The sequence below is a fragment of the Trachypithecus francoisi genome, unplaced genomic scaffold, assembly GCF_009764315.1.
Source record: "Trachypithecus francoisi isolate TF-2019V2 unplaced genomic scaffold, Tfra_2.0 Lachesis_group11, whole genome shotgun sequence".
Taxonomy (NCBI): Eukaryota; Metazoa; Chordata; class Mammalia; order Primates; family Cercopithecidae; genus Trachypithecus; species Trachypithecus francoisi.
Window position 1 is genome coordinate 10,052,786 of NW_022681456.1, and position 13,769 is coordinate 10,066,554.

The following is a 13,769-nucleotide window of genomic DNA, read 5'->3' on the forward strand; positions in this document are numbered from 1 at the left end:
ATAAGCCATGGAGCCTAGCAAGCCTGGCTGATATTTAAAAACTTTTTTTAGAAGTAGGGTTTTGCTATGTTGCCCTGGCTGGTCTCACTCTCTCGGCCTCAAGTGATCCTCTCGCCTCATCCACACAAAGTGCTGGGATTACAGGCATGCGCTACTGCACCTGGTTTCAAACAAGATGTTTTAAGTGATTAAAAGGTATTGGTGGTTGTGCCTCAGAGGTGGATATTTTCCTAAACATTATGTATTTTTTTCAGCATAGGTTAAAATCCAAATGATATTTAACCACTGGAAAGAACTTTTAAGAAGCAGTTTAGTTCACGGAATTATGTTTGTGCTTCAAAAAGGAAACAACATTAACACCAAAATTATGGTCATCTACTTTCAGAAAGACCTGGTTGGAGACTGTATTAATGATCTGATTTGTTTAATTAGGTAGGGACAGAATCGTAAATGGTATCTATTGCAAATGATTAGAAATATCCGAACTGGGTTGGGTGCAGTGGCTCACGCCTGTAATCTCAGCACTTTGGGAGGCTGAGGTGGGAAGATTACCTGAGATCGGGAGTTCAAGACCAGCCTGGCCAACATGGCAAACCCTTTCTCTACTAAAAATACAAAAATTAGCTGGGCATGGTGGTGCACGCCTGTAATCCCTGCTACTCAGGAGGGTGAGGCAGGAGAATCGCTTGAACTCTGGAGACAGAGGTTGCAGTGAGCCAAGATCATGCCACTGCACTCCAGCCTGGGTGACAGAGCAAGACTGTCTCCCCCCTACTGCCCTCGCCCCCTAAAAAAATGAAAGATAGAAAAGAGAAATATTTAAACTGGTTCAAAAGCAAATTTTATGTTTGTATTTGGATATAAGTAATATCCCTTATTTAGAAATTCTACTGCAGTCTTAAGTTCTCATAGAGAAGAACAGAAATGCTGTCTAGGTTTCTCATCTGCCTCTCTTCTGTGATTCATTCAGTTCTAGTGATAACTTTCTTTTTTTTTTTTGTTTTGTTTTGTTTTGTTTTTGTTTTTGTTTTTTTTTTTTTGAGACGGAGTCTCGCTCTGTGGCCCAGGCTGGAGTGCAGTGGCCGGATCTCAGCTCACTACAAGCTCCACCTCCCGGGTTTATGCCATTCTTCTGCCTCAGCTTCCCGAGTAGCTGGGACTACAGGCGCCCACCACCTCGCCCGGCTAGTTTTTTTTTTTTTTTGTATTTTTTAGTAGAGATGGGGTTTCACCGTGTTCGCCAGGATGGTCTCGATCTCCTGACCTCGTGATCCGCCCGTCTCGGCCTCCCAAAGTGCTGGGATTACAGGCTTGAGCCACCGCGCCCGGCCGTGATAACTTTCTTATCAGATTGGTATAAAACATCAGCCTTGTTAGAGCTATTATTTCTCAAACCTTCCTTGCATCAAAGTAGGTAAGAATTCGAGTTTGAAAGGTAAGATGAAGTCATACACAGAGCTTAAAAGAACAAGCCAGGCATGGCAGCGTGCACCTGTACTCCGAGCTACTTGGGAGACTGAGGCAAGAGCATCTCTTAAGAACAGGGGTTTGAGGCTGCAGCAAGCAATGATCATGCCAGTGCACTCCAGCCTGGGTGACAGAGTAAGACCTCATCTCTTAAAGGGGGGGGAGAAAGAACAGCATGAATGCCAGGATATCTTTAAAATAGTCAGTTGGCCAGAGTAGTTATTTCCTGTTGGTAAACTTGAAAATAGGCTTTTATTTTGAACATGGCACAAATCAGGTGAAAGACCTGTAGGTTGTTTGCAATATTTTAGCCTTGGCCTCTTTTAAAAATTAGAAAGGGTTTTTTTTTTTTTAAATTTTTTTTTAAAGCTCTGTTTTTGGAAGTTAAGCCTACTTCCTCGTTTGTGAAAGTGTTACCTATTGTATGCATGGTTATATACATATTAGGATTAAACACATTAGAATGCAGTTTATTTGACAATTTAATTTTATTTTTATTTATAAGTGTTATGTTTTGATCTGTAGTCAAATTTATATAACTTGTGATATTAAGTCCATTTGTTCCTTTTTATTCAGTTGTATGTGAAATGTTCCTTTGTAGAGTTTTAATGTATTTGTTTTTCTGTTTTTCTATTTATAGTCACTGATTTTTGTTTAGCTTTTGTTTTATTTATTTATTTTTTGAGACGGAGTCTTGCTCTTTTGCCCAGGCTGGAGTGAAGTGGCGTGATAAGGGCTCCCTGCAACCTCCACCTCCCGGGTTCAAGCTGATTCTCCTGCCTTGGTCTCCCAAGTAACTGGGATTACAGGCGAATGCCACCACACCTGGCTGATTTTTGTGTTTTTAGTAGAGATGGGGGTTTCACCGTGCTGGCCAGGCTGGTCTTGAACTCCTGACCTCAGATGATCCACCCATCTCAGCCTACCAAAGTGTTGGGATTACAGGCGTGAGCCACCGCACCTGGCCTATTTAGCTTTTTAAATAATGGTGATGTTTTACTATGAAAAAGGTTTATGGACTTGCAACTCTTTTTTTTTTGAGAGAGAGTCTCACTCTGTTGCCAGGCTGGTGTGATCTTGGCTCACTGCAACCTCCACCTCCCGGGTTCAAGTGATTCTCCTGCTTCAGCCCCCCGAGTAGCTGGGACTACAGGTGTGCACCACCACGCCCAGCTAATTTTTGTATTTTTAGTAGAGACAGGATTTCACCACCTTGACCGGGATGGTCTCTATCTCTTGACCTTGTGATCCACCTGTGTCGGCCTCCCAAAGTGCTGGGATTACAGGGGTGAGCCAGTGTTCCCGGCCATGGACTTGCAACTCTTTTACCACCCATTTTTTAGGAAGACCTGTTAAACTGTGGTTGAGCTATATTTTAAATTTGTTGAAATGTATTTAATTTTTTTTATTGCTTTTGAATTAGAATGATTTCAAAACTTGAAGCTCAGGTCAAGCAAGTAGAACATGAAAATATGTTAAGCCTTCGTCACAATTCTAGAATTCATGTGAGACCCTCGCGTGCCAAGTAAGTTATTTCATTTACTCTCTATAAGGCTAGAAATAGGTGCATGCTTTTATTAAGACGAGAAGCTCATCTGTCTAAATCATAAGAAAGTCAGGGTTAAATGTCATTACAGAACTTAGATGTGTTAAGTTAATTACTGAACATTGTAAACCCTCTTATGTGGAGGCATTTGCTAAAATGAGGAAATATAGTAGGATCAAATTGGGATCCTTGGAATGTATTTTGTTCTTTGCCCAGCTGTGTGACCTTAGGCAAGTCACTTACCATTTTTGGAATTCATTTTTATTATCTGTAAAAATAAGGACAAGAGGCTAGAACATCTCAAAAGGTCTTTTAGCCCTAAAGTTTTAGATGTTTTATTCCCATGTTAATGGAAGGAACTATGAAGATCGATCTTCATTAGATTGTGTGGGTTTTCTTTCTAGTTTTTTAGTTCTTTCAGAATTAGCTTGGCTATAATCCCAGCATTGTCTTGGTGATACCATTACAGAATACATTATTTATTTATTTATTTATTTTGAGACGGTGTCTCGCTCTGTCGCCCAGTCTGGAGTGCAGTGGCTGGATCTCAGCTCACTGCAAGCTCCGCCTCCCGGGTTTACGCTATTCTCCTGCCTCAGCCTCCCGAGTAGCTGGGACTACAGGCACCAGCCACCTCGCCCGGCTAGCTTTTTGTATTTTTTAGTAGAGACGGGGTTTCACCGTGTTAGCCAGGATGGTCTCGAACTCCTGACCTCGTGATCCACCCGTCTCGGCCTCCCAAAGTGCTGGGATTACAGGCTTGAGCCACCGCGCCCGGCTAGAATACATTATTTTTATATTAGAACTGGCTTTTATTATGATTTTGGTGTAAATGAAGAATATTAATAAGTAAATAATAACTTTATAATAACGTTTATCAGAAAAATGATTTTAAATTGTAATTTGTGACTCACGTTGTAATTGTCAAATGAGGAGCTCTTCCTAGGGCTGGGCACGGTGGTTCATGTCTGTAATTCCAGCATTTTGGAAAGCCAAGGTGGGAGGATCGCTAGAGCCCAGGAGTTCCAGACCAGTCAGGACAACATGGCGAGAGACCATCTCTATAAAATAAAATAAATTTTAAGAAAAGCTTTTTCTAAGTCTTTGTTAATTAATTTTAGTAGAACATGGAAAATTCTTCTTCTTTTTTTTTTTAAAGAAAAGATGTAAGTAACAAATTGAACATTTGAGAGAGATAAAAGAGAGAGCTTCAGGTTGGGGGCCAGGGAAGACCTTTCTTTAGAGGAGGCTCATAAGCAGAGGAGTCACCTGTGCATAGAGTTGCTGGAGCAGGAGGTGTGGGGTGAGGGATAGGCAGGGTGGGGTGTCTGGGAGGTGGTCCATGCAGAGAAATTGCCTTGCTAAGTCCTCAGGTAGGAAAGAGCTTAGCATGTTTGAAGAGCCTAAGGGAGTTTAGTGTGGCCTGAATATTTCCAGCAAGAGGCAAAATCGCCCTAGATGAAATCAGAGATTGAACATTTATAGCTTTCTAAGCCATGGTTAAGAGTTGGATCTTGCCCTAAGTCCACTGGGAAGCCTTTGAAGGTTTTTATGTGGTAAAATGATGTTATCTAATTGTTATTAAGGTACCTGTCATGAGAAGATGGAGTAGGAAAGAAGCAGGAGAAGTAGGAAAGAAGTAGGAAAGAAGAAGGAGTAGGAATGGAAGCAAGAGACTGGTTAGGCTGGTGCAGTGCTAGGAGAGAGATGGTGTTAGCTGGGTGGTGGTCACAGAAATAGACAAAAGAGAATCTTTGGGAGAGATTCTAGAGGTAGGATCTATAGGATATGGTTGTGGATTGGATGGCAAGGTAAGAAAGGGAGGTGTTGGAATAATTCCTTGGTTTCTGTCTCAAACAACTAAAGGTACCTAGTTCATATGTTGAACTTAGGGAAGAGATCAGAATTTCCATCTTGAATATTTTTCATATCGATTCCAAGTGGAAATCAAATAGGCAATTATAAATGAGTTTGGAGCTCAAAAATAAGGTTTTAGGATGGGGTGATAAATTTTGGAGTCGTGCTGGGCGTGGTGGCTCACGCCTGTAATCCCAGCACTTTGGGAGGCCGAGGCAGGCAGATCACGAGGTCAGGAGATCGAGACCATCCTGGCTAACATGGTGGAACCCTGTCTCTACTAAAAATACAAAAAATTAGCCAGGCGTGGTGGCGGCCGCCTGTAGTCCCAGCCACTCGGGAGGCTGAGGCAGGAGAATGGTGTGAACCCGGGAGGCGAAGCTTACAGTGAGCCGAGATCACGCCACTGCACTCTAGCCTGGGCGACAGAGTGAGACTCCATCTCAAAAAAAAAAAAAATTGGAGTCATCTCTTTCTAGATGATGCCTAAAGTTGTAGAATGGATGCCAACTGAGTATGTTTAGTGAGAAGCAGGCCTGGGGCAAGAACTGTGACACTGGTGTTGGATAGAGAGAGCTGGCAAAGGAACCCGAGAAAGCGCTGCCAAAAAGCTACAGGAAAACAAGCAGCTACCGGTATGGAGTGTAAAACCCAACCTGTGTTTTCCCCATGCTCTCACACCAGCGCAACAATAGACTCAGAAGACTTTTGTGACCCAGAATGTGTGGTATTTCTCCTCACCAGCAAGCGAGCAATCAGTTCTTCTTGGGACCCAGCTGGGTGGCCTCCCATTCATCTCTGATACTATCTACCCAGAGATAGGGTCAGATCCCATAAGCTGAGGGCTCAGTCCCAAAGACTACCCCGTTTCAGACACCATTTGCAAGTCCAGGCCTCCAGAACATCTAACCAACTGGCTTCAAGTTGAGGTTCCCATAACCCTCTCTTTGGGTTTGATTAATTTGCCAGAGTGGCTCCTATGACTCAGAGAAACATGTTTACCAATTTATTACAGATGATATTTTAAAGGATACAAAAAAACAGCCAATTGAAGAGATACAGAGTAAGGTCTGGAAGGATCTCCAGCACAGGAATTTCATTCCCTATAGAGATGGGGTATGCCACGCCCCCCAGCGCGTGGATGAGCTTTTGTTCAGCTCTCCAGAAGCTCTGGAGCCCTGTCTTCTTGGGCATTTTATGGAGGCTTCATTGGACAGGCCTGATTGAAGCTTGGACAGCTGTGTTGAAATGTGATTGGACAGAAAGGATGTGATCTAAACGTAGCAAGGCCTGTCTGTTCAGATCCTTCTTGGCCTCTTTGTGCAGCATTCCTTCCTCCAGAGGATGAAGTAGGACCCTCTCTGATTTGAATGAGAGTCTTATGACCCATAATCAGATTAGAGTCCTACCCTGGTAAGGTAAAAGGAAGACAGGAGAAGGTTAGAGATTCTATTGACTGCAACAAGGGATATGGAAGTTATGAGCCAGGAATTGTGGACGAAAACTGATGTATAATATATGTCATAATCTCACATTGCTGTTTGAGAGATCAAGGTGAAGACTGCAAGGTCTTTGCAAGCTGGAGGCTAATGCTTAGTGAACAGTTTGGATAGAGTGATTATCAGTAGAAGCCCATTCAGAGTGTACTCAAGAGTGAATGCAGGCTGGGCGTGGTGGCTCACACCTGTAATCCCAGAACTTTGGGAGGCTGAGGTGGGTGGATCACCTGAGGTCAGGAGTTCGAGACCAGCCTGGCCAACATGGCAAAACCTCATCTCTACTAAAAATACAAAAATTATCTGGGTGTGGTGGCACGCACCCATAGTCCCAGCTACTCAAGAGGCTGAGGCAGGAGAATCGCTTGAACCTGGGAGGCGGAGATTCCAGTGAGCCAAGATTGCACCACTGCATTCCAGCCTGGGTGAGAAAGTGAGACTCTGTCCCAAAAAAAAAAAAAAAGAAAACTGTTCAAATTTTGGTGTCCACAAATAAAATTTTTATGGAATGCAAGCTTATTCACTTACATATCGTCTTTGGCTGCTTTTGTGCAACAGCAAAGTGAAGTAGTTGCAACAGACACTGGCCCATAAAACCTTAAGTGTTTACTATCTGGCCCTTTACAGAGAGAATTTGCTGATCCTCAGCTAGATGGTCAACATGGATTAATCTTAAGGACATAATATAGAACAACAAAAAATGAGTTGCAGAAGAAATAGGATACTATTTATATTGACTTTAGCATGTGAAGCAATTTTGTATTTCTTTTTTTTGAGACGGAGTCTCGCTCTGTAGCCCAGGCTGGAGTGCAGTGGCCGGATCTCAGCTCACTGCAAGCTCTGCCTCCCGGGTTCACGCCATTCTCCTGCCTCCGCCTCCCGAGTAGCTGGGACTACAGGCACCAGCCACCTCGCCCGGCTAGCTTTTTGTATTTTTTAGTAGAGACGGGGTTTCACCGTGTTAGCCAGGATGGTCTCGAACTTCGTACCTCGTGATCTGCCCGTCTCGGCCTCCCAAAGTGCTGGGATTACAGGCTTGAGCCACTGCGCCCGGCCAATTTTGTATTTCTTATAGGTTCATGCAAACATAGTAAAAGTATGAAAACTTGCATGGGAATGCTGAACACAAATTTAGAATAAATGTTTGCTTTTGGGAGGGAAAGAATGAGATTAGAGAGGTGCACAGGGGCTTTAGTTGTCTTTATAGTGTTCTACTCTTAATTTAAAGAATATATAACCAAGATTTTATAAAGCTGGATGGTTGGTGCATGAGTATTACCTGTATGTCTATATGTGCTTGAGATATTATATATATATATACACACATACATATATATGTGTGTGTATATATATGTGTGTGTGTATATGTGTATATATATATAAATTTTCTTTTTTTTTTTGAGATGGAGTCTCGCTCTGTCACCCAGGCTGGAGTGCAGTGGCACAATCTCGGCTCCCCATAACCTCTGCTTCCCATGTTCAAGCAATTCTCCTGCCTCAGCCTCCTGAGTAACTGGGATTACAGGTGCCCGCTACCATGTCCAGTTAATTTTTATATTTTTAGTAGAGATGGGGTTTTGCCATGTCGGCCAGGCTGGTCTCAAACTCCTGACCTCAAGTGATCTGCCTACCTCAGCCTCCCAAAGTACTGGGATTATAGGCGTGAGCCACAGTTCCTGGCTGACATTTTATTTTATTTTTGAGACAAAGTCTCGCTCTGTCGCCCAGGCTGGAGTGCAATGGCACAGTCTTGGCTCACTGCAACCTTTGCCTCCCGAGTTCAAACGATTCTCCCACCTCAGCCTCCCAAGTAGCTGAGACTACAGGCACATGCCACCATGCCCGCTAAATTTTGTATTTTTAGTAGAGATGGGGTTTTACCTTGTTGGCCAGGCTGGTCTCAAACTCCTGACCTTAAGTGATCCGCCTGCCTCGGCTTCCCAAAGTGCTGGGATTACAGATGTGAGTCACTGTACCTGGCTCTGGCTGATATATTTTTAAAGTGAACAGGAACGAATAAAGGAAAAGTATCCAGAAGATGAAAGAACTCTTTTTTTTTTTTTGAGACGGAGTCTTGCTCTGTCACCCAGGCTGGAGTGCAGTGGCCGGATCTCGGCTCACTGCAAGCTCCACCTCCCGGGTTTATGCCATTCTCCTGCCTCAGCCTCCCAAGTAGCTGGGACTGTAGGCGCCCACCACCTCGCCCGGCTAGTTTTTTTGTATTTTTTAGTAGAGACGAGGTTTCACCGTGTTAGCCAGGATGGTCTCGATCTCCTGACCTCGTGATCCGCCCGTCTCGGCCTCCCAAAGTGCTGGGATTACAGGCTTGAGCCACCGTGCCCAGCCCTGAAAGAACTTACAAATCAATAAGAAAAGGATAACTTTCTCAACAAAAAATGGTAAAAGAGTATAACAAGCAGTTCATAGAACCGTGATGGCTAATAAAAATGAAAACATGTTAATTGTCATGAAAATGCACATTAAAACAATAAGATACAATTCACACCATCGGACAGGTCAGACTTAAAATTGGATCACTTTAACGTTTGGCAAAAGATATGGAGAAACAGGAACTCTCAAAGTAATGAATGACAGTTGATACATCTTGTCTAGAGAGTGATTTGGCAACATCCAGAGAGGTTGAAGATGTGCACGCCCCAAATCCCACACTTCCATGTTAAGATGTTTGCCTTAGAGGAATTTTCACACGTGTTAATTTTAGCATTGTCGAAAGGCTGCATATTAAAAACCACATTTCCACTGCAGGGAGAAAGGACAAATATATTCATACTATTGGTAAATGATTAAAATGAATAGAGCTTATATGTACTAACACAGATAAATTTCAAGCATAACATTGAACAGAGAAAGCATTAAAGGCCAGGTGTGGTGGCTCACGCCTGTAATTTCAGCATTTTGGGAGGCCAAGGTGGGGAAATCGCTTGAGCCCAGGAGTTTGAGACCAGCCTGGCAAAACCCCATCTCTACAAAAAATACAAAAAGTTAGTGGTCGGACGCGGTGGCTCACGCCTGTAATCCCAGCACTTTGGTAGGCTGAGGCAGGTGGATCATGAAGTCAGGAATTTGAGATCAGCCTTACCAACATGGTGAAACCCCGTCTCTACTAAAAATACAAAAAAATTAGCTGAGTGTGGTGGCATGCACCTGTAATCCCAGCTATTCGCAGGGCTGAGGCAGAATTGCTTGAACCTGGGAGGCAGAGGTTGCAGTGAGCCAACATCGAGCCACTGCACTCTAGCCTGGGCGACAGAGCGAGACTCTGTCTTTAAAAAAAAAAAGCTGCGTGTGGTGGTTGGTGGTTCCAGCTGCTTGGGAGGCTGAGGTGGGAGAATCGCTTGAGCCTGAGGGTCGAGGCTGTACTGAGCCATGATCATGCCACTATACTTCAGCCTGGGGGACAGGGTAAAACCCTGTCTCAAAAAAACCAAAAGACATTTAAAATGTTTATTAATACATTATGCCTTCTGTGTAATTAAAAAAAATACAACTATATACATAAAACTTGGTCTTCTAATTAAATACAAATTTGGCAAGATTGGGCTAGTCACTGTGGCTCACTCCTGTAATCCCAGAACTTTGGGAGGCTGAGGTGGGCAGATCACTTGAGGTCAGGAGTTTGGCCAACATGATGAAACCCCATCACTACTAAAAATACAAAACTTAGCTGGGCACAGTGGTGGGCCCCTATAATCCCAGCTACTCTGGAGGCTGAGGCAGGAGAATTGCTTGAACCCGGTAGGCAGAGGTTGCAGGGAGCCGAGATCACACCACTGCACTCTAGCCTGGGTGAAAGAGCAAAACTCCGTCTCAAGAAAAAAAAAAAATTGGCAAGATCTTAGCATTTATTAAAACTGAGAATGGGTGAGTAGATGCTTGTTATTGTATTCTTTGTAATTTTCCAAGAATGTTTGAAATAGCTTTTTTTTTTTTTTTTTTAGATGGAGTCTTGCTCTGTCGCCCAGGCTGGAGTGCAGTGGCGCGATCTTGGCTCACTGCAAACTCCGCCTCCTGGGTTCACGCCATTTTCCTGCCTCAGCCTCCCAAGTAGCTGGGACTACAGGTGCCCACCACCACGCCCACCTAATTTTTTTTTGTATTTTTAGTAGAGATGGGGTTTCACTGTGTTAGCCAGGATGTTAGCCAGGATGGTCTCGATCTCTTGACCTTGTGATCTGCCCACCTTGACCTCCCAGAGTGCTAGGATTACAGGCATGAGCCAACGCGCCCGGCCCTGAAATAGTTCTTAATTTAGAAACTGGGCCGGGCGTGTAATCCCAGCACTTTGGGAGGCCGAGGTGGGCGGATCACGAGGTCAGGAGATTGAGACCATCCTGGCTAACACGGTGAAACCCTGTCACTACTAAAAATACAAAAAATTAGCTGGGCATGGTGGCGGGCGCCTGTAGTCCCAGCTACTCGGGAGGCTGAAGCAGGAGAATGGCGTGAACCCAGGAGGCGGACCTTGCAGTGAGCCAAGATCACACCACTGCACTCCAGCCTGGGTGACAGAGCGAGACTACGTCTCAAAAAAAAAAAAAAAAGGTGGGGGGGGAAGAGTAACTGAAGTTGAAGTAAATGTAGATAAAAGAGACAGCTCTAAAATGTTTGGTTGTGAAAGGGGACAGAGAAGACAAGCGTTGTTTCATGGTTTCTGGTGTTTCTTTGCAGTTTGACTCAAAAGTTTCACCTGTCAACGAAGGTGGGATGGGAGGTTTGAGGAGGGTGGAAAGGGTATGAGATAGTCATGTTTGGAGAACTGAAGCTTGTTGGTTACAGAAAGTCATGTTGCCAGGCGGTTTGGGGTGTCCGCCTGAGGTGTTGATGAGTCTGCCCAGCTGGTGGCTTTTTTGCAGCAAAGCTCAGTGGTAGTTTAGACCCTGACACACAGCCTTTGTAGTCAGCCAGTCCTCAGATTTTGCTGCCGGTCAGGTGTGGCGAAAGGTGAGCAAGAAAGTATGAGTGTGGACTCCAGTGTAGATCAAGAGGACCTAGTCAGGCTAGGAGGGGTTGATAAACGGAAAGTGGAGAGGCCAAGGATCGTAGGTCACCCTGCTGATGCTTGAGGGCTGGAGGCAGAATAGGGGCGGAGTCTTTGGAGTATTGGTTTCTTAAGGGGAGTGTGTTCTCTGGTTATAACAAAAGCCAGCAAGTACCCTCTGAGGTTGCTAGCTGAGGAGTAGAGGGTCACCTCACTGGAGAGAGCGGTCAGGAAGTTGCCTAGTATGAGAACAGGAATAGGTGTGGAGAAAACAAGGCAGGCTCCAAAGTCTGGGGAATGACTGGGGGTTAACAGGATGGTGGGAACCTCAGATGACCTGGGAGAGCAATAGTCTAGAACTGCACTGTTCAGTACAGTCCTGCCAACAGCCACTATTACTATTTAAATCAATCATGTCAAGCTAAAAGGAGCAACAGAGACTGACTCTCCAAAGAAATTTATTTGGAAATGTTGGGGGTTTGCAATCTGAAGTACGCATGCTGTGGTGAACCATAAGCATGTCCAAAGGGGTTGGGACACAGGAAACTTTAAAAGACAAAGGGCAGTCCACAGTCCACTAAGCTATTTTAAAACCAAGACCACTGGTTACAGGAGCATGTTGTAGGCATTAGCATTAGCTCAGTGGTGGAGACATCCCTTGTTAGGGATGTTTCCTTGTACAAACAGCTTATTATCTGGAATACTGTGGTTCTGAGGAATTCAGAATAGTTCCCATAATCAGCATCAGTGTGCGAGGGCTGCTCCTTTGTGCCTCCCAGCTCCATTTTGTGGGAGTTTGACTTTAGTGACTCCATTTTGATACTGAAAACTTCCTTTATTAAAATTAAGATATTATAATTGGTTCTTCAGTCTCACCAGCCACATTTCAGGAGTTCAGTAGTGACACCTGACTTGTGACTGCTGCATTGGACACTGCAGATAGCGTTTCTGGTTTTGCAGAAGACTCTGTTGGACAGTGCTGGTCTGAAGGGAACAAGAAGGGCAGCCCTGCTTCATTCAACGCCTTACCTTCAGCTACAGTAGGGGCACAGAGCGTAAAGGGTGTGAAATGCCTGAGAGACAGTGAGGGGAATGTTCAGAGCCACAAGTACCTGAATCTTGACTGAGATTCAGGAGTAACAGAAACCTAGAACAGTTAAGTTGAATCATAAAACTGTAAAATAAATTGTATCTAAAATATAGATTGTTACATGTGGTTTTAAAATTACTGTACAAATGTGTAAATAAGCAGATTGTTTTATACGCACATGCAATCTGAATTGAAGTGCAGACCTTTATAATGCCTGTTTTCATTCTAATAGCACACTAGCAACTTCAGACGTCAGCAGGCGGAAGTGGCTGATTCCAGGTGCAGAGTATTCCATCTTTACTGGCCAGCCTCTGGACACCCAGGACAGTAACGTGGATAACCAGCTGGAGGAGACCTGTAGCACTGGGTGAGATAACTTTGCTAAAGATTCTATTTAGGGATGTTATGTTTTCTTAGAAATTTCAATTGCTTTTAAATGTTCAGGAAGCCATCTCTTTGGTTGTTTAATGTCTTAATTTTGAGAAGATGACTTTTATTTTACTTTGAAAGGCTACTACTTTTAGAATATTTTACTTCCATGAGCTCTGCTGAGCTTCCCCACCTGTGCTCAGTGGCACAGTATGGGTTTGTGATTAGGATAGGATGTCAATCCTCGGGCCAGATACGGTGGCTCACACCTGTAATCCCAACACTTTGGGAGGGCAACATGGAGGATCGCTTGAGCCCAGGAGTTCGAGACCAGCCTGGGCAGCATGACAAAATCCCACCTCTACAAAAAATAAATGTATTAGCCGGGCGTGGTGACATGCGCCTGTAGTTTTAGCTACTTGGGAGGCTGAGGTGGGAGGATTACCTGAGCCTGGGGAGCTCAAGGCTACAGTGAGCTATGATTGTGCCACTGCACTCCAGCCTGGGTGACAGAGTGAGACCTTGTCTAAAAACAAACAAAAGATGTAGATCCTCTCCTGCTTCAGATGGCTCTGGCCAGCCTGAGCCCCGAGCCTGCCTGAGCAGCCTCAGCTGCTTACTCCAGGGTACTGTGCAGATGCTGTTCCTCTAAGTGTAGGATGTTAGAAGGATGGGAAAGCACTGTATGCAGGTTTAATTTATTTGCATTGCAAAGCATGCTCATTGTGGAGTATAATTGTCAACTCTGTTATTCCCCTAACAACACCAGTAAAGTGTGTGTTTTAGCTTGGACTGTTGTAACAAGTTACCACAGACTGGGGGCATAAACAACACACATTTCTTTCTTTACCTCTGAAGGCTGGAAGTACAAGATCAGGGTGCTGAGTGTTTGGTGAGGGCCCTCTTCCTGGTTATGTCCTCACGTGGCCTTTCCTTGGTGTGTGT

At 44.3% G+C, this 13,769-nt stretch overlaps 1 protein-coding gene across 12 annotated transcripts in view; it reads left to right on the forward strand.

Moving 5' to 3' along the window:
- MPHOSPH9 (M-phase phosphoprotein 9) overlaps positions 1 to 13,769 on the forward strand; it is an 82,655-nt gene that overhangs the window by 58,350 nt on the left and 10,536 nt on the right. For all 12 annotated transcript variants that reach the window (XR_004439515.1, XR_004439513.1, XR_004439514.1 and 9 more), the window contains 2 exons: positions 2,891 to 2,992; positions 12,688 to 12,822. Coding sequence is in view for 9 of the 12 variants with exons in the window: in XM_033220234.1 (XP_033076125.1) it covers positions 2,891 to 2,992; positions 12,688 to 12,822 (237 nt within the window). In the remaining 3 variants the exon portion in view is untranslated. The remainder of the gene's footprint in view (positions 1 to 2,890; positions 2,993 to 12,687; positions 12,823 to 13,769) is intronic.